The following is a 22128-nucleotide window of genomic DNA, read 5'->3' on the forward strand; positions in this document are numbered from 1 at the left end:
CACCCCCCACCCCATCAACAAAAATCTTAGAATTATATTTGTAAAACTCAGTAAAGCCATTTGTTTTTGGTAATTAAAAAAAATATATACTGTATGCAAATGTAATTTACATGAGGCCATGCAGGGCTGATGATATGTCTCCAATTTACAATACAGCTGGTAAGACAGATCGGCTTTTGTGTGTGTTTTTCTAAAGTGACCTGCTACCTGTTCACAAAAAGACAGATTCCAAAGAAACGGAAATTTGAAAGAATACAAACAAACAAAAAAACATTTAGATTTAAAGATTTTGAGATGCAGAAACCAGACCGATCCTTCTAAATTACTAAAATAAATAGTATGACATAGATAACCACAATGTTTATAGTATACTAGTAATATGGCTGTGGCGTATATTGAGTCCCCCAGCCCCATTCCTTCCACCCAATACTTACCCCATACAGGCAGTGATGCTGTAAGAGGGAGGTGCTAATTACCACCTTGGCCCAGGTCTGAAGGAGGGGTCCAGTAGAGCTCCCTATTACCTGGCAGCAGTCGCTCCTGCTGTGTGCTGGGCTGCAGTGTGGTCAGGGTGGGGCTTAAAGTACAATTATTTTTCTGTATTTTATCCTAAGGGTCCATGATTAGGCCATGCCCCCTGAAATGGTACCTACTGTAAACTGCTATAGACTGTGCAGTATTTGATAACAATTCACATTCCTTTTCTGCAGTTACAGTATCTCCAATAATCAGCTAATGAGCAGGAACCTGACCACTTTGAGCTAAAAATAGAACAGGCTGATAGCACTCAGTGGATGTACTGGTTTGCTATCTAATATTGCAAAAAAGTTTAATTAGAATTTTTACTTTTACAATGAAATCACAATTTGGGCTAATAATAAACTATGCAGGTTTTTTTCATTTATATCGGTGCATGAAATGTTTCTAAATATTCGATCTGTATATTTGCTCTATATTATTTATTATATATCCTTTTTATTGATATTTAATAAGTGTTCTTTATTAATCCTATAGTATAGTTGGAAGTAAGTTTGTAGTAGAACCATGGAAATCTATCTGAAATGTACTTCCATTATGCAAAACACTTATTAACTGCTTATAGGATACTTTAGTTGCAGATTTACAGCTTTGTCATGTTAACTAAATCTAAGGGATTTATTTAATAAAATGAGATTTCTAATGCAGATTGGTTATTGCTATGGGCAACCAATCAGATCCTGTGTATTATCTTCAAGAAGGTGCAAAATAAATAAGATGTAGATTCTGATTGGTTGCTATGGGCAACATCCCATCTTCACTAAGACTACAGTACCATCTTAGTAAATAAAGCCTTGAGTATGCATTCACCTTGTCAGTCTTGACTTGAGTAGTCTCCCACTACAGTCCACAGAAGAGCCATCTGTTGCAGTACAGATTACTGCAGTTTTTTTTTACATACATTATAGTTGGATCATTACATTTTAGTGTATAGGTATTTTGTGTCAATTAAACATATATTTTATAACTTTTCATATATTACATTTGTTATCTGTTCATCCAGTTTCTATTACTAAATTATCTGATAGGGATTTGTATGTTCTTTGCATACCAACATTAATTTGGGTCTGGTTAACAGAATCTCTTTGCAGTAGGACATTGTACTGTACATGAAGTATCTATTATGTTTACCATGCTACATTCAAACATCAAAGTGCTCCCCCCATTTTTATTTGAATTCCATAAGGCACATTAACTCTGGTGAATATATAAATATATATATATATATATATATATATATATATATATATATATATATATATGATAGAAATGTTACGTTGATCTGCCTTATGGAATTCAAATAAAAATCCCTTTTGCCTCTATACAGATGGGGCTGGCTTCATCTTTGAACCCCGCCAGGGGGTGCGCGCGCACGAGATGCTTGCGCGCCACCTGGGCAACGGAGCATTCCTCCGGTCCTTGCCGCCTCCCCCACCATTGCTGACCGTCGCCCTAGCCGCCCGAGCGCCCCCCTAACCCTGCATGTCTCCCTGAAGCGGAGACTTGCAGGGACACGCAGCATCCCCGCCGAGAGACTGGGACGCGCGTGCGTGTGAGATGCACACGCGACCCAGTACAGTGAAGCCCCTGCCGCCGGCGCTCGCCAGGCCAAAGATGGCAGGGGCTCCATCTGTATATCTACCATATAATTCCCATTCTTGTCTAAGCATTTGTTCCAGCATCTATTCGGCATCTATTCTGGTATGTAAGTATAAGTGTGAAGTGTCTGAAGACCAGGACAGATTTTTTAACTTCCTGGGATGTTTAGCTCATTAGCTAAATCAATAACGTGAATGTGTCTTTCCTTAATATGACTTTCAATGAGGCAAGAATTGTCATCTGTGATGCTTGGCTGGCTGTACCTGCTGCTTGTCTTGAATGTCTGTCCTGGCATTATCAAAGGCAGTCCACCAAATTCAAACCTGATATTATCACTGCACACCTCAACTATTTGGCAATGAATTTCAGCTGTCTATGTGCCTGCCGATGTGCGATTTAGATGCCAACATTTACACCCTCAATGTCTGATCATATGTCTGCCAGCCCTGCCATTTTACAATTGATTTTGGTTCAGTGGTGTACCTCATCTGGCCTGCCGGGAAATTAGAATTAAATATTGTGGTGTTGTCCTGGATAATGGCTTTACACTTAAACATAAGCCAGAATTAAATAATTTCTCTCATCTAAGGAACATAGCCAGAATTAATAATTTAATTCTTTCAGAAGATTAACCTAAAGTCAAACATGCATTTCTATTGTCACACCTAGATTATGCAATGGCCTTTACCTTGGTCTACCAGCAAAATAATTGGACCACTTGCAGATGTTACAAAATGTAGCAACTAGGCTATTAACCAACCAGTACCATTCAAGCCACATAACACAGATTCTCTTTTCCCTTCATGGGCTGCCTGTAAGTTGGTGAATCAATTTCAATGTTGGCTTACTGACTTTCAAAGACCTACATAACCAGTTCCCTAGGAACCTTGAGCAGCTTCTGATCACTTACTGTTGAATTATAGCAATACTTTAATGAAGGACTATTAAACATACCTAGAATTTTCATCTGGTCAAGTTTTCAGCTTTGTGGCTTCAACTCTATGGAACTTGCATCTTTGCACCATTTGGGAGGCCTCCCACCATAGAATCCTTTAAAAATAAACTTAAGCATCTCATTAATTGTTAAACCAGTATTTTGTGTGGTAAAGGCACATTTTACATTTTAGCACTTTGAATATTACTAGGAAAAATGTGCTATGTAAATATTATGAATAATATTATCATGTTTATTAAATATCCAAAAACGAAACATGAGAGGTCTTGTTACCTTATATATTAAACCACCCCTGTAGCTATCACTACTGACATAGTTGTGCTTGATTTACAAACTAGCCCACAATACAACATAGAGTATGCAAGGGCGTAATTACCAAGGGAGCAAGAAGCACAGCTGCTATGGGGCCCAGAGCTGAAGGGGGCCCATCTTGCTGTCTAAGTAATATTTATTACATACATTTAGCACCATCAGTTGCTAAATAGGGGGCCCTTACAAACTTTTGCTATGGGGCCCAAGAATATCTAGGTAATCCTTGAGAGTATGATTTGATCTTTGTGGTTTACAATCATCAGTTTAGTTGGGGAGACTTCTCTGCTACTAGTGTAACCATAGGCGTGCGCACATTTATTTATTATTTATTTACAGTTTTTTATATAGCGCAGCAGATTCTGTTGCGCTTTACAATTGTAGACAGTGATAAAACAAACTGGTTAACAGACAGACTTGGAGGTAGGAGGGCCCTGCTGCAAGTTTACAATCTATAGGGACATAGGAGGGAAACACAAGGACAGGCACCAGTAATAGCATAGCAGTTCCACCAAGTTGCAGGTCCAGAAGTGAAGCTATATAACACATAAGTGCCTCAGAGGGTTATGCGTGTGATACTTAAATATGATAGGCTTGCCTGAAGAGGTGAGTTTTCAGGGAATGCTTAGAAGTTTGGAGGCTATTAGAGAGTCTTATTGTGCATGGAAAGGCATTCCATGGGGTGGGAGCAGCCCTATGATAGTCCTGTAATAGTGAATGGGAGCTAGTGATCCGTGAAAAAGACAGGCACAGATCTTGTGTAAAGTGGAGTGGCTGATATGGGAGATATTTTGTGATAAGTGCAGAGATATATGCTGGTGCAGTATGGTTAATGGCTTTATATGCAAATAGATGTATTTTATATTGAATACGGTAAAATACAGGCAACCAATGGAGGGATTGGCAGAGCAGATCAGCAGACAATTAGCATCTTGCTATGAAGATTACCCTAGCAGCAGCATTTAAAATGGATTGCAGTGGTGAGAGTCTGTTCTTGGGAAGACCAGTTAGAAGACTATTGCAATAATCAATGAGGGTTATAATGAGTGCATGGATAAGAGATTTAGTAGTGTCTTGTGTGAGATACGGTCGTATTTTGGATATGTTTTTTAGAGACTGATTGAATGTGGGGAACAAATGACAGTTCAGAGTGGAGGATGACCCCTAGGCAACAAGCTTGTGGGGTAGAGTAAATTGTCGAGTTGTCAACAGTTGTGGAGATATCAGGATGGTAACACTCAATAAGTAACATCGAGTGTTAGGGGTGCACAGGCACATCCTAATGCTGTGCACACCCTTATGAACGCCTCCCTGTCGCTAGCAATAACAGCAAAAATACACTTTTGCTTTTTAGAACTATGTTTCATTAAAAGAAGTGCCCATTAATTAATTGCATGTGTTTTGCATTACTAATTGTACTAGACCATTCTCCTATCACTACACACCTGCGTCATCCTTATATGTTTTGCCTTTATTTGCATTCACTGTTGCCTGAAATAGGCAGGAGATTATGGTGTGGCTGGGAGAGGTATTATATTGTAGCGAGTGCCAATGGATGATGGTAGAGACGCCTGATTGGTGGTGTTAGACACACCCAATAGGTGGTGCAACCCCTAATAAAATGAGCTGCGTATGTCCGAGTGTAACTGTCATATTTTAAATAATTGTTGACAATACAAGTGCTATATATTGAAACCATGTAAGACCCCTGCACTCTGTTGAGTGTTAAAATGTAGGGTTATGCTAGTGTTTAGAATTGATTTTAATCCTGAACAGAGATCAACGTGTTTAAAATCCAATTAAGTGGATTAGTTAAAATATATATGGTGACATGAAATCCATTTAGACATTACTCCCACATAAATCACCATGTACACACTGAGCAGAGTATAAACTGCAAGCAGCTGCCTTCACTGTATGTTGCTCATACAATCATGTAGGAGAGTGTATTTTATTAGCAGCCATTTCAGTTTTATATCTTGTAATATGTTGAGCAGTGAAGACACAAAGCCTGTCTCCGCAAAGCATCTAAGCTGACGTCCCTGGGAGAGAGCTATGCACACTGTCTGTGTTGCTTTTGTAGGCTGATTGCATGCTTTGTTTCAATTAAAGTACCTCCATGAAAATATTTGCGGATATGATGATTCTCTACATACCTATTTAAGTGTGTGTTATTAACGTAAACAAGCAGCAACACAATACATAGTCCCACACTAATGTCAATGTAATTTAAAGTTAGAAGGCTATTTGTAAAGTATATGATGACAAAAAATCAATAATTTCCTGTGCAGTATATTACCCATCATACAAAAAAAAAAGAAAGGTGCATTGATTAATAAGTTAATTAACAAGAAGCACACACAGCTTCTTGTGTCTAGGTCTTATCAGTGAGGATCTTAAATCATATTTAATCAGAATATTTAATAGTTGCAATCACTTATTTTATAGGCAAAGCCTATTTCACCCATTTCATCGATTTTAGTTTTTTTGCCATGGAATACATTGATGTTTTTCATATCACTGATACTTGTATGTATATCCTTATATGTGTCTGTTTGTGTGTCATATAAGCACACTTGCTTAAGCTTACTGTGTCTGGGCAACCTTTTGTTATTTAGATTTTTCTCTTCAGAAAGCCTAACAACAATTGGCAGTATTCATTGTACTGTGTTTACTTGTTCTTTTTATTGACAGTTGGTACCATAAGCCTTTTAAACAACAAAGGCTAGCAGCTCTACAGCCAATCTGTGATAAAAGGGGGAAAAATGAAATCACTATGGAAACTGGAGAAAGGATCTAACAGCTTTCTTTTTAGCGTAAATGTCTGATGTTTGTGACTGCAGGGAAATAAAATTCATAAATTTGTATGATGTTATCATTAATGTTTTGTTATCACAGATTATGCTATTTCCAAATCGTCCGACCTTGTCTTTATTAAGTGATCCCTTAGCTGAAATAGTTACTGTTTTGCACTAGGAAAAAAAAACAAGAATGTGATGAGGGGAGGAGTGTAAAGCTAGTCTGCTTCTTAAATGATTATTTTTTAAATCACACAGAGCTCCTGGGTCCTGGAATGAAGACCACTGCGACTTTTTCAGCAATGCAGCAACCCGGGGAACTGAATGCCAGTCAGAAAACAGTGTATCATCCAATTGCATGCCTGCCTTTGATCTTGGACTGAGAAACTCAGAACCTCTCCCTCCAATCCAGAAGCAAATAAATACTAAGGAGAAGAGACATCCCTCGATTCAGTGCACAGACACTCTGAGACAGAAAAACGAAGGCGACTGTCATTATGAGAGCACTAATGAACCTGTTTGGATTGCAGACTGCAGCAAATACCTGTCTGCCCATAGGAGTTTGCCAGTTCTTCCAACAGCATCAGACAATGCAGAGAGCTTTGGCTTACACAGGCCACTGTCTTTATCTCCAGACAAAGCCAGTCATTCTTTCAGCACACCTGCGACAGAACAGCACAGAGAACTGGAGGGGACTAAACACTCCACTCAGCTTAAAAGCCATTCAGTCTCTGCAAATTCTCACAAGAAGAGAGACAAGAAATATCTTGGTAAGTAAATCACAAGACATTACAGAAAATAGATGTCAATGGCAACCTATGAATTTTCTTTACAATGCATATCATTGTTTAAAATCATTTTTATTTACTTCAAACTATTAATTTTTGTAATAAAGGATAATGGAATCATAAATGTTTTCTTTATTGTAAAAAAAAAAAAGGATTTTAATTCCATTTTTTTTTTACTTTCTAAAATGTATTACACTTAATATTCTGCTTGAATTTATACTTTTTTTGGATTGTCATATTTCATTTTTAAATTTAATTGAAGGTTGTGCTGCAGAGGACTGGAGAGATCATGGTGCAGCTACCCGGGCAGCTCTTAATGTGGTTTTCCCTCCACCAACCTACTCTACGCGTGGCCTCTCCAGAGCAGCTACACCTAGTGAAGAGAACCTACAGAGGTGAGTGTTCGGAGGGAGCCACCTTCCATGAATCAACCACTTTTTTTATTTCAATTCAAAATCATTATAGGAAAAAAATGCTAAAATTATCTTTCGACAAAATGAATTAAATATGTTGACTAAAACACTCAATTTTTATATTTTTCTACTATTATAAGAAAGTATCAATTTTATTGGTATTTTATCCTTTATTAACTTCTAATACTAATCTGATGTACTTTAGTCAGTGCTATGTCCATTTGTAAAGTTAATGTACAATGCTGTTTTCAAAAAGTTAAAAATATATGGACACCAAAAATTTCAATACATAAACATTCATCTTACAGATAAACCAATGTTAAAAAAGTATGCTCCAAATCCTAATTACTACAATTCGTCTGAACAACACCTCTCCTTACTCTGGATATAATAAGTAGACACTGTGCTACATTGATTTTTACAAACAAACTAAGTGTGGAACACATAATAGAGCATCTGGTTAAATAGTACATAGAACACAGTGGAATTAAAAGACATCACTACAGAGAAAAACAATTCTCTGGAGTGAAACTAGATGAATATTTTTCTCTTCTTAACATTTTCAATACCAGTAGACCAGGTATATGCAGACATTCAGTGTATGACTTGTAAAGAGTCATTCCACTTGCTTCATTGGAAAGTACTCAAAGACATTTTAATTATAGGAAAAAGAAAGTGTACCCATCATAAATACATTATTAACATGGGATTATGCTACTCAAGCCTATAAGCCTGTGCAAAAATTTGACATGACATTGTTCAAATGTATCCATTTCCTCAATACCTGTTCTGGTTGTCACACAGAATTAAGGAAGTCACTGCAAGTGCAAAGCTTAACTAAGGCAGGTTATCTGGGGTTATGAAACTGAAATAGAAGTATCATGCCTATTTCTTGTTAATAGAATGGCAATGCACTTGTACTGTAAGAGTAAGCCATATATATATATATATATATATATATATATATATATATATATATATATATATCATTTTTAAATGTACTTTCAATATTCTATAATTGCATATTTATGTTGTATATCAGTTATAATTGAATCTATTTGAAGTGTGCGCATATTGTTTTCTTTGTGATGATAGAATAAGTAGTACAATCAAAGTGCCATCTTATTTTTTCAATCTATTACTCCTGTGTATTCAATATGAAATGTGATCAGTTGAAAGAGAAAGGTAAATAAGTATAGCCTGTCCATTTAGATTATGTAACTGGTTGATCATATATTTTTTTTAAATTCAAGCCATAAATTAAGAGTACTGGTACTTGTTTATGCAGATCAGTATGCTATTCCTACCAATTAATGTTATTTTAAAGAGACATAAGGTCTTTATATACAATGCATAAATGCATTGTTTTATGCAGTGTTGTATGGACCAATAGTCTACCTGTCTAATTACCCTGCTGATGTTTATAATCACAAAAATGAATACCAAAGCCTTAACACACTTATTCATTTGGAGGTAAGGATTCATATTGTGTTTCCTAAGAAGAATGGATCACATGACTTTGTCTAAGGAGTCTGAGACTTTCCTGGATAGGCTTAATGCACAATGTAGTTTATTTACCTGCCATATTGACAAATTTAGCAGTTTCTGAAATTTCTTGCATGACCACCTGTGGTACTATTTTAAGTTTGCTTTTTATGTCACACAAGACATTGTTTAATAGGTTGAACTTGATAGACTAATGTCTTTTTTCAGCCTTAATTACTATGTTACTACATTGCAGTGGTTGTTATTTATATTCTATAAAATAGCTTCATGTTAACAGACCATAGAATATAAAATATTGAAATAACAAGATACTTAAGCATACTGGTGATGTATCTGCTCTAAAATAATTTGTAAACACTGCTAAAAATATATATAAATTAATATTTGTATATTATATTAGTTCTAAGATGCATCATTTAATAGAGGTTTTATTACATCTATTGCAAACACATTGAACAGTGCACTATTCTGGTCTCTTCTATCAGACTACACAGCTATTGTGCTCCATTGAAATATACAGCAGTACTGTCCCAGATAGTAAATCAATACTTAAAAGAAAAACCTGGGTATTCGCTTGCTGAGATCTGTCAAAGCCTGAACTGGCTGGATTCATGTCTGTCTCTGGAACAATAGTTACCTGTGTTCTTTATGGGCTTTTTGGCAGACACCAGCAATCTGTATAAGGTCTGTCTCTGTTAGACACTGGTCAACAAAAATCCCTAATGACAGTCTAGTTTTCATTAAAAGAAAGAAAAAAACACTGCATACCTCCCTGATGAAGGACAGATCTTTGAAGCATTTACTGGTGTCATTTCCATTCAGCCCTGACTTGGCCTGAGGTTTGGTTCTCAGTCTAGAAGTCAGCAGGCTATCGCTTCCCTCTTCCTCCACCCCCTTCTATTGCACTGCAAATTAAGATTAGTGTCACAGCTGAAACAAGTGCACAGTAATACACATTATAGATACAATCTCCTGGTGGCAAGACAGCAAGGAGGTATGACAATAGAGAAGACCAAAGATATTTTGTTTTTATATAATTTCTAGGTAAGGAAGCTGATTTCCTTGTTAAGTCGTGTATAATGTTACAAAGCAACTGAACAGTGTGCTTTGTTCCATTAACAAGTATAACTTTCTGGTACAATATTTTATCCAGGCTGTTACCAGTTTCTGAGCAAACACAATGAGACACATTAAGCCTAGGAATCAGGCTGGTTGAGCAGTCTGCAAAGCTCATTTTTATGTGAGACACTATAATTCACGCATTATTTTACCAGCATTCTTAATAATCAGCAATATATGACACAAGGACACGCTGTTCACAGTACATATGCAATATTAAACAACAGTGTTTCACCATCTAATATGTGATTATGTTTACACTCGGTGAACTGTACTCAGGTCACATAGTTTTAAAAATTAATGAGGCTTACAGACAGTTTCAGATGGTAGTGCTACAGACGAATGTCATTGTTAGTACAAAACAAAAATATATATATATTTATATATATATATATATATATATATATATATATATATATATATATATATATATATATGAGAGAGAGAGAGTTGTGGGTGGCCTGGGAGCAATGGACGTTGTGCATATTTTCTTAGTTTTTCTATATATTATCACTAGTATATTATATTGTGTATGTCATTATCTTATAAATTGATTTCAATACTATTTAATAACAAAATGAGAATGTTCATGTATTCAGTATTTATTGTTGAGTTGAACAGCTTTATTTACTTAGAATACCTGTATTAAAGAATGAAATAACAATACATTTTAATTAAAATCTGCCATTCCCTATACTTTTTGTAGTGTGGGACCAGAAGTACAATAAGCCTACTCAGTTATTTGGAAGGGTTAATGTTTGTTAAAGGTATTAAGGTGATATGGGGAATTCTTGCGCTATAAAGCCTTTTGTGATTGACATAGTAAGATCTAATCTTTTTAATTTATCTTTCACACCAATGGGGATGGAAAGGGATTTAAGTCAATTTATTGGTTTTTAAGTCACTATGAACAGCTGCCATTTTGGATCGTTAGAAATATTTTTATCCTTAATCTAAGCAATTTTAAATCTTTATATAAATTTCATTATTCTGGACTAGGTTTTTAATCCTCCATATGTGTTTAATGTAATTGGCTGCTAGTTGTCACTCACCTGCCACTGACACAAAAGGTATTGATTGTATGTTCATTCTATTGAATAAAAGGAGTGATGATGATCTTTTAAACAATGTAATGGAAACTTTCATATGAACTAGAGATGTTGTATTACATTTATTTCAGATTAGCATTTATTTTGCGATTTAGAATTAAATTCTATCCTATCTATCTATCTATCTATCTATCTATCTATCTATCTATCTATCTATCTGTATGTATGTAGTGCATTCTTTAAACATAAACATGTCATCCTAATAGCTCTTTAACATAAAGGCACATATACTTTCCAAATAACGTGGAATTAATTATAAAGAAAATAGCATTTGTATGATTATAAAAAAAGTAATTTTTATTAGTTGGATTCTTTCCATGTATAAAATTGAATCTAAAATGACATGACTTTATACTGTATATAGTACTCTAGGACAGCACACAGCAAGTGAGAAATACACAATATTTCAAGATTACTTTGCAAAAATAGCCAACTGAAGGAGGAAAATTTGGTGCTGTTGATAGGTCCATAAGCAGAATAATGACCTATGTAATGGATTACCGCATTGAGATATCGTCAAGACTGCTTGAGCTCTGTCAAACTGCAGGTCAATGTGTTACAGAAGGGGATTTACACAAATCTGAGGGATATGCAAACTATATGCAGAGCAATAAATCTTTATAATTAGGTTGAGTGTGTCACAATTGCTGGATCTGACATATATTTGTGCAAAAGAGCAGCAAGCCCTGTTGCTTATCAAGGTCAATTGGTTCGAAATACATTATAGCCCCTTGCAGGCTACAATGAAGATGATTAAATATAATAGCCCAATACTAAAGCAATTATTCATTCCCACCACAGTAACAGCAGGTTTCTGGATGGAAAAAGAAATTGGAGATTTCCATGTGCAAAAGGGGAAATGTCAGCTATTTTGCTAAAAAGAATAACAAGTTACTTAACATAATGGCAACTGTTCTTATAAGCCTTTCTGCATGTGATTGTTCTGTGCCCTAGTGCTATAATACATGGAGCTGGCTGAAAGTCATTATGTTAAAATGTCACATTTTCAACGCCTGCATCTTGATGAGAAATGTGCTCCTGGACTTTCCCAAATCCTAGCTGGCATAAATTGTGCGTCTCCACGAGCACTCATTTTAAAGATACTTCCATTGTCTTGGAATAATCCTTAAACACATCAAGAAATTCATAGTTGTACTGCTCTTGCTGTCTTTTTATTGTTATTTACTGTAAGTCCAGCACAAAAGCCACAATTTTACAAGAGCTTTCTAGAAGTTTACATTTTTGTCTTGGTTTATCATCGCAAGAAACAATGCAACCAAGAAATCTTACTAATCTTTAGTGCAATATGTATTAGATTCCTATGAATATAGCAGTAAAAGCAATTGCATGTTAAGTGTTAAAGTCCTAAATGACAGAGGCGAATTAGGGTGAAAGACTGCGGCTCTGCATAAGCATAACTCGTCTAATTTATTTTTTATGCAAAGATTAATGTGTACCCAGCATGAATGTTTTGGTCTCCTCCATCATTATGAAAGGGAACTTTGGATCTGCATTACCTAGCCGTGTTACATCAATCAATCAGCAGGGTATGGTTGAAGAAATTCAGCAGGAACCCCACCTGAGACTGAGCACATCCATTTCACTAATGGACTGTTCCTTTTTATATTACCGTACAATACTATTTTTTTTACCTGAAGTAAAAGTTTATTTTCTGCACAGCCTATGAAGAATTACCAGTAGAAATGGGCAGAAATAATGCAGATATGCCTGTTTACATAAAATATAAAATAATAAAATGAACCAAACAACTAAAAACACACTTTGAACTGTAATTATTCATTCATTATTGGTTTATAATCATCAAGACACATTTTCATGAAAAATGTTTTTGTTCCATTTTTTTTAGATGGATTCATCCTGTTTAGCAACATTGATTAGTAAAGGAAGTAATAAGGTCTTTCTATTAAGGTTTCATAGCATCTTTTGCCACAATAAATTTGCACCCTGCTAATACACGATGATTGCAGCTCAAATTTAAACAGTCATATTATAGCATATCTGATCAAGGAATAGGCAGTAGTATCTCAAGAGACCTCTATCATGAATGTATACTATATGGGAGAACAATAGTAATGTTGGGTATGATCCATCTTTAATTGGAGAAGTAGGGTTGGGTTTTAAAGCAAACCTCAGCACACCTGTACAGTACAAGCATTTTTTTTCCATTAAAAGGGCTAGATATACCATACAACTATTATAAGAATACAGGAGCTTGCAGACTGGGCACATTTTATTAAGGCAAGATTAACACTGTATTCTCCCAGCATTATGCATTTAGTGCAAAGTTCAAAATAAATTATTCTCCCTCCACTAAGTGGAGTTGCTTTATATGAAAACATAAAATTTGTATAGTTAGGTGCGTTGTATGTACATCTAAATACTGTGTACACAGTTTTATAATGAACAATATACTGTAGTAACCTTTATATACAGTAGGTACTAATATTGAACAGAAAAAAATATTAATTATATCTATGTATGTGTGTGTATATATAGCTATAGAGAGAGAGAGAGACACAGGAGAGGCGGCACTCAGAGTCGTGATGAAAGTGAAACCAGTGGAAGTTTATTCAAACATGCGGCAACGTTTCGGGGTCAAGCCCCTTTCTCAAGCCAGAATACAAAAAGTGAAAACAGTGTGTCAAAAACAGTGTATAAATACCTGAACCTAAGCAGTGGCCGCCTCCATCTCCTGCCATCACATGCTGCGCGCCAAACCAATTCACTTCCGCCCATCCCTAGCCTGCATTCACCGGGCTGGTGACGTAACCGGAAGCTCCCTAGTCAGCTGAGCTGCTCTGTGTGCCGGGGGGAAGACGCAGTGTCTCTCTCTCTCTCTCTCTCTCTCTATATATATATATATATATATATATAATATATTGTATTTAATAAAAATTATATGACACTTGAGAATATTCTGAACTAAACCTGCACATGTTTGTCATAGGTAGAGCAGCTATGAAATCTTAGACCAGTAGGAAGCAAGATTAAATTAGACATTTTTTTTTTAAATCCAATGAAAACATAAACATGAGGTATACTTAATGTTCTTTATTAAAACAAATACATTGTTTAGAACTGAATATAAGAAAATAAGAAAAAAACTTAACTTAATATAACCATCAGCTTTATGGAGAGGTAACTAAATTTCTGTAGAACAAACCAAAAAATGTTCAGTGACTGAATGTAGAAGGGTTTTAGATCAACCTATATAATTGCTCAGAGTTAGAGATAAATAATATTCTATCCATGATACATATTTATTTAGACATTTTTAAACCAATACCTGGATACAAAAGACTTGAACATCTTTAGAAATACAAGCATTTTATTAATTAATACATTTTTATTGAACATTCCATGCTAGAATCCAGCACCACAGTGGGCAAATCACCAATGAAATAATTACAGTACCTGTCTTTTAATCCAACCTATTTCTCACCAATGTGAGATCTCTATATTATCCAGTACTCCTGTGCATAATACCCCTTTAAATTGTTAGATTTTTCTTAATTTTGTATTTATGGCAAATAATTTTTAGCCTCTTAAAGCAGTATTTTAAGCTGTTCATTTTTAAGCACAGAAAGGTGTAGTATATATAAGTTTTATTTATATTGGATGTTCTCTACATGGTCTTTACATGGTCATTCATTTCCAGAGACCAGCCTCACTTGTTAATATCTCCTATGTGTTTTTGACCCCATAGTAGTACAGTTACTACTGCACACTTATAAGGGCCTTATTCTAGTTCACTCTTTCTGACAAAATCCTTCTTAGATGGACAAAACCATGTGCACTGCAGGGGGGCAGATGTAAAATGTGCAGAGAGAATTAGATTTGGGTGGGGTTTTACCTCAAAGTGAGATCTATATTGTAGTGTAAAAATAAAGCAGTCAGTATTTACCCTGCACAGAAACAAAATAACTCACCCCAATCGAATATTTATGTTTACTGGGCCATTACCAAGCTGATCACCATTAACATAAAGTAGAAATAAATAGTACCTTATGTGTATAAACTGTATAATATGTAGACTATAGCAAGTATGTTGAGTTTTCAGCATTTTGCATAAGCAGACACAAGACCAAATAAATTAAATCTTTCTTCTAGAATAACATTCTAGAAGTATTATGTACAGTGATATAGTATTATAACAGATTGTAAAAAAGATTAAGACTTAATGAAAATACTGTATTACACATTACTCTTACCCAGTATTGAATATAGAGTTATATTGTCTATCGTTAACTTTTTACTTTTACCTCTTAATAGGTTAATGACAGAAATGACAGAAATGGTTATTGGCAATAAACATTTTAAAACTAAAACAATATTTTACATTATGTGCATTTGTTGAAATAAATACAGCCTGGAGGAACCTCCCAGCATGTATGAACTCTTAACAGCACATTGAATACCAATCAGACATAGATAATTTATTGTTTCAGCACTGGACAGCTCCTCATTAAGTGTTCTAATTCTTACTATTGGACAACCATTATTACTAGCAGTAAGCTAAATGCTTGAGTGATGGGGATTATTCTGTTGCGTGCGGCCATGGCAAACAGACTGTTTGCTGGGTGCATGCACCCAACATTGCGACGGGGGGGGGGCATGGGGTGGTGGCGGATAGTTACGCCCATGGGAGCACCCTTCATTTCATGAAAATGCTGGGTGTTCCCATGGAAATCACCTGGCAACGTGGGCATCACTGGTGGTCAGCTGCCCACCCACTTCCTTCTGAATGCCCACTAACATCTGCACCAGTGACCAGCAATTTTTAGCCCTAATCACAGGAGCATGCTTCTGCAACCATTAAGGGCTGGCTGCAGGAGTGCACTCCTAAAGATTCATCTCCCACAACGACCATTTAGCCAGCGATAATGGCTTAAATCACCCCATGTGTACAAAGCTTAAGACTTCATCCAATCCGTGGGTTGGCTTACTGTACATACACATAATTAAACAAATTGTGTAAGTTTGTCTATTAAAAGCTGGTAGTTTTCAGTGATTTATTTTACTGCAATTGGCCGCAACAGCACTTAAAACTTCACTTTAAAATTTTGAATTGTTGAGATTATAACAGTCACTTTTGAATAATGTTGCAATGGGAAGGATGAAAGTTGAGTTGAGGTCAGCAGATAAGTCTTCTCCATTAATTTACATGGTTCACTGAAGTTTTGTTAGTCACATTACATTGGAGCTAAATGACAATCTGAGAAGGCATGTCCGATGTAAAGTTAATGAAATAAATGAGCTAAATTAAATTGTGATTTAACCTTAGTAAGGTCTGCATTACATTTCACAATAGCCTGATTCAGGTCAGATGCAGTGGTACAAAGTACGCAATGTACACATTTTCAGTACATTGCACATGCACCCTCCAGACCCATATTGTGTACGCAGACATCAGTTGATTGAAAGTCTGCAGCTGTTTGTGGACAGTAACTATTTCCTACATTTCCCAAAATGAGTATCACTGCTGCTTCCAAGTGAGCTACATTAATGCTGTTTCCAACAACATTTAAATCACCTAAACCAGGCTTGTCTAAACTATGGCCCTCCAGCAATTGTGAAACTACAAGTACCATCATGCCTTGCCACAGTTTATCTATCAGGGAATGTTAAAACTATGGCAAGACATGCTGGGATGTGTAGTTTTACAACAGCTGGGGGCTGCAGTTTGGACATGTACTATATGTAAAGAAAAGATTTAAGGCTGTAATTGTGAGGCAGAAAACTGGATTTTAGCCACCAGAAATCCTGGTAAAAGTCTGCTATTAAAGCACTACTAATTAATTTAGGTCTAGAAAGTGCTTTTAAAATAATAAATGGTATTTCTTAATAATAATGTGTGTCCTGGTAAAAAAAAAGAAAAGTTTGCACCTTGTACCATATGATAAATTCTACTCCTCTTACAAAACAAGAGTTGTCACTGTAGGTAATGTGCTAAGTAAACAACACTTTTGTTTCATCCTACATAAATAAACTGCTTCTAGTGCACAGGCTGATCCTTACACCAATCATCCAGCAAGCACATTTGTAGTAGAATAATGTAAAATGTGTAAAGTGCAGCATATGTTTTATTCATCCCGCTTGAGTAAAAAAATTAGATTTAAAGTTTTGAAGTTATTTTCATCTAATTTTCTACTAGCATATGGTTTTTGGGCAGACAAAAGAAAAAATATAAATTATGAATTGATATGTGTTATTTCGCCAAAGTCTTTGTTAATGTTAAGAGATAATGAAAAATATGGTATGCTCTAAAAGTTAATAATGATAGAACTTTAGTTGAGAATGTTTCAGTGCACAGTTCAATGATCTGATTCCATTTGAGATGACATTCATTAGGAAATCTGCCATTTAGGATATGGTTTGTGATCAGTTATGGTACTCATGAGATCCTGTATTTCAAAATTCAGACATTTGTATGAGATCTATAGTATACTTAAATGAAATGTATAAGATCCCAGGAGCTACCTTGTCATTTTCAATTACTCAGCTTTCCTGCTGCTTACATTATCTGTACACAGAGATATTATAGTTTACCAGAGGTGCTGGTTTTCAAGTGGCCAAAAAGTAAAGAGAAAAAAGAAAATATCTTTCTAGAAGAAATATGTTATATTGGGGCAGATGTATTAAGTGTTAACAAGAGGTAAATGCAAGGTTGATGAAGAGAGATAAACATCCAGCCAATCAGCTCCTTACTGACTTTTTTCAAACACAGGCTGTAACATGGCAGGTATCAGGTGATTGGCTGGATGTTTATCTCTCTTTATCACTCTTGCATTTATCTCTTTCTAAGGCTTAATACATCTGCCCCATTGTGTCTTGAGGCAGACTTAGTAAACTGGATTATAGAACATACTGTACATAGGGTCTCAGACTGAAATGCAGGGGAGTATTGGCCCTTATTCTGATCAGTGCGTCCTAAACCCCGCCTTCCATACGGATCGCCAACTCCGTCCGTACGCGGTAAGAAGCTGTCCGAACGGACCGCAAGTGTATTTCTCATGAATACACCTCCTCCATCTCAGGGAACCTCCCCCATCATTCGATGGTCGCAGACCATCGAATGCAGGACCGAGTGGCCAGGCAGCTCCCGCAACCTCAGACCACACGGGCATTTCTCCGTGCAAAAGCAGGGATCTGGGCGGGCAGCTGACATCCGCCAATGTCATATGTCCGCCCCCTACACGTGCGTCACGGCTGCATTACCATACGTACGCCCAGCGTTTGCATGGGAACGCCCATGAAACGCGGGGTGTAAACATATGGTAATGAGCCCAAACAGCCCTTCACACCCCTCTCCACCCCCTGTTCGTAGTGTACACATTTCATGCGGAATGTGGCCGTGCGTCCCGCTCGCACATGCGCAGAGATGCCTCTGCACATGCGCAGACACAAAACATCGGTGGCACGAACGCACGCGGATATTACCGCACCAACCAGAATAAGGGCCATTGAGAGAGAAGGGTGCACCCGTGTGCAGTCTCCATCTAGGCCCCACCCTCTATAGCCAGCAGTGTATAGAGTACAGTAGTATCTGGTGCTGTGTTAGAGCGTACTGTCCATGTCTAAAGGAAAATGGCATAGTGGTAATTTTTTTCAGTGACTTTATTGTTGTGCATGCACATGCATGTTTTGTTGCAGCTAGGGCTACATTTTATGCTAATGCCTTTTGGTGATGCATTGCTGTCTTCAGTCACACCACCAAACTTGCACCAGCCATATGGCATGTACAGTTTCTATGTTTGACAATGTCCTCTTTTGTAAGTGTCTGTGTATTTTTTGATGAAGCTGGTAAAAACGACATGCCCTGCATCCACTTATCTGACTTGGTACCCCCCATGACTGCCCATTGAATTCCACAGACTCTGCTTCCAAATCTGTTCTGCATCTCTGAGTGCTCACGACCGGGATGCATGCAGTGTGCAACTGGGATGCATGCCCAGACTCAAAACATTATCCAACTGCATGCAGCATCACCCACACATCTGAACTTATTAATCAAATACATCTAGATTGTTGGGTGGCTATAACTACTGTCAGCATACTAAAACTAGTTTCACTAGTAATACTCCCAAAATAAGTGACATTATGACCAATAACATGCCCAATATTTCTAGTAGTATGGTTAGTAACATGCTTAACCTAGTATTAGTAGTAACACACAACATTAGTAGTAGTAGTAGTGGTAGTATGGACAGAAACATATTTCAGATTTAGAGCCAGTCTCGTGTATCAGTATTATGTTCAGTATACTGTTTATGAAAATGAAGAAATTAACTTCCAGTAACTTTTTCCTAGCCCCTGTCTGCTTTCACAGTTTAGCCAAAGATAGTAACACAAACATATTATTGTGCTTGTATGCAGCTCAGCCCAGGATTTAAATGGACCATTGTGTATCAAAAACTCAAACATTTTCATAACTTTAATTAGATGATTGACAATTATATACTGCTTGAAGTACATGTTGAATATCTTCATTTAGTGTAGATACTGGCTGGCTGACTGTATGTTTATTTCTACTTTTGATTTAAAAAAAAATAGACAATATAGTGTATATAACATACAAACATAATTTATTGTATCAAGGAATTTTAAATACTATTATTTTCTGTTTAGTCAACATCTCCAACTTCTTTAACTTAACCATGAAAATGAAGATCTACAGAATCCAAGGCGTGGATTGTACATCCAGTATATTTCCATAAGTCTTATTTCCAAGGCATGGATTGTACACCAAGTATATTTCCATAAGTCTTCTTTTGAAGGCATGGATTGTATATCCAGTATATTTCTTGTCTTGTTTCCTCAAATGTCAATATCAGAAAAAAATGGTTGAGTGGAAAGGAAAAAAATGTGTTGGTAAAATAATCTAGTAGGAAGATGAAATTGATAACATTTTATGAAAAATTCCCATGTAAGGTTGTGCTTCTATAAGAATACTAGGAATACTGATACCATGTGTATCTATGATATTAAGTAGACTAGTGAAGTGTTCATGGAAGCTACATACCAAATTATATAAATGATCCCATTGTTAGGTTGCATTGGTTATTTAAGCTATATGTAAATTGGTGGAATACAAATATGGTAGATATGCCTAGCCATGAATTTGCTTACAGAATTCACAAGTTTCTCCTGAACACAACAAGTGGTTCTAGTATTATTTTCGGAGCTTCGGCTTCCTGGAGGGTTGGAGGGGAAGTTTAATAACAGTCAGGTTAATGCTTAGCGGTCTTTACCCTGACCCCAAATGATACTTTAAATTCTCACCTCCAATATTCTAGGAAGTGCAGCTGCTTTCTAAATAAAGCCCAATATCAAACTAATATCTAATCAAAAGTTCAGGAAAGTTTGTGTGTGACCCCAAGGTTTTCCAAGTCTTATTGTCTTTGTGGGAGTGAGCAAATGTTTTTATATTGCAACCTTGACTTTTTGGGTTTATAAAAGTTAAATATAGCTTATTTTATGTATTATTTAAATTATAATTTAACAGTTTTGATCCAAAAAGCTTACAGGTGCTCTAACACCATTTAACCACTTAGTAAATTATTTCATTAGGCTAACATTACAGCCATGATGAAAGCTAACATCTAATTACTGTAGATGAGTATCAACATACTGTATCCATGCCAATTTCACCACTTTACACTGCTCTTTATTATAATCCAGAAATACTAATACTGACGATTTGGCTAAATGGGATTCAGTATGAAATCCCGGCGGTCGGGATCCCGGCGTTCAAAATCCCGACGCCGGAATCCCGACCGCCGAAACCCCGACAAGGGGGGACATGGATCACCCCCCCCTTGCAAGCTCGCTTTGCTCGCCACGCAGCGGGCCCGGTGCCTTGCTACGCTCGGCATGCTAATTTATTCTCCCTCCAGGGGTGTCGTGGACACCCACGGAGGGAGAAAGTGTCGGGATTTCGGCGGTCTCGATTCCGGCGTCGGGATTCTGAACGCCGGGATCCCGACCGCCGGAATTTTAACTACATCCCGCTAAATGAACTCCTCCTGTCCTACATATATTTATATATAATTGTGCATTGACAATAGTAGGTAAAAAAGGTTCTTTTTATGTGGTGTACTATTACATATAGAATAACAATGAAGTGTTTTGGAACATTTATAAAAATGATCAGTCCTAAGTATATTTTGCAATGATTAATGATAGTTATTCAAAAGTGCTAGAGTGGTTACGGTACAGGCCATTGTCTCATTAAATGTATGTCCATTACCATAATAGTCTAAAAATGTTGACTCAAAAAGCAGAAAAATATAAAGGAAAGAAATGTCTTTTTCAGAGACACCAATACATTTTGTATCTCCATGTCCTGTTGTGAAGACATGCTTTAATAGAAGCCAATGAATATTTTTGATATAGTACATTAGAACCTCAATATATAAACATATTAAATTATTCAAGCGTGTTTCACCATTAGTACATACAGTATACTGTACTATTCCTTTGCTTCAACTACCAGCTGAAAATGCTAATAAGTGAAAGACTTACTGTACATTTTAAGAGTCAACATAACTCTACAATGGCCAGTGATTAAGTTATCTGTATCCTACTATCCAAAAGAATTGTGACAATGAGAGGTCAAGTTGTCATTATGACAGACCAGTGTATGGGTAGTGGTGTGGTTAAACCTGATCAAATAATATATTCCTATAAAAATATATTTCTCTAACTTTGAAGATTTTAGCAGCTGTCAGTCCTACTGATCGTGTAACCAGGCCTCTGCCCAGGGTGCATGGAATGGTCTCCAGCTTTTAGGGTGATTGAAGCGATGCTGAGATAATCCTTAGGTCATGACAGCATTCTGCTTCCAGACTTCTTTTTTGTGACATCACAGGAGCCCAGCTTGCATTAGGTCCCTGGTAGGTCAATGTTTGTTGGAGAGAGATTTCAAAGTAGAGATTCATTGGCATACACAGATCAGTATATATATGTATAGAG

At 36.4% G+C, this 22128-nt stretch overlaps 1 protein-coding gene across 1 annotated transcript in view; it reads left to right on the forward strand.

Annotated features, from left to right (window-relative positions):
• The window catches only part of LOC146074345 (dynein axonemal heavy chain 3-like), a 1013923-nt gene that overhangs the window by 163759 nt on the left and 828036 nt on the right, over positions 1-22128 (forward strand). The window contains 2 exon segments of the mRNA XM_083182299.1: positions 6457-6968; positions 7249-7381. Coding sequence (XP_083038425.1) covers positions 6457-6968; positions 7249-7381 — 645 coding nt within the window.

The sequence above is a fragment of the Crinia signifera genome, chromosome 4, assembly GCF_055691185.1.
Source record: "Crinia signifera chromosome 4, ASM5569118v1, whole genome shotgun sequence".
NCBI classification, from domain to species: Eukaryota; Metazoa; Chordata; class Amphibia; order Anura; family Myobatrachidae; genus Crinia; species Crinia signifera.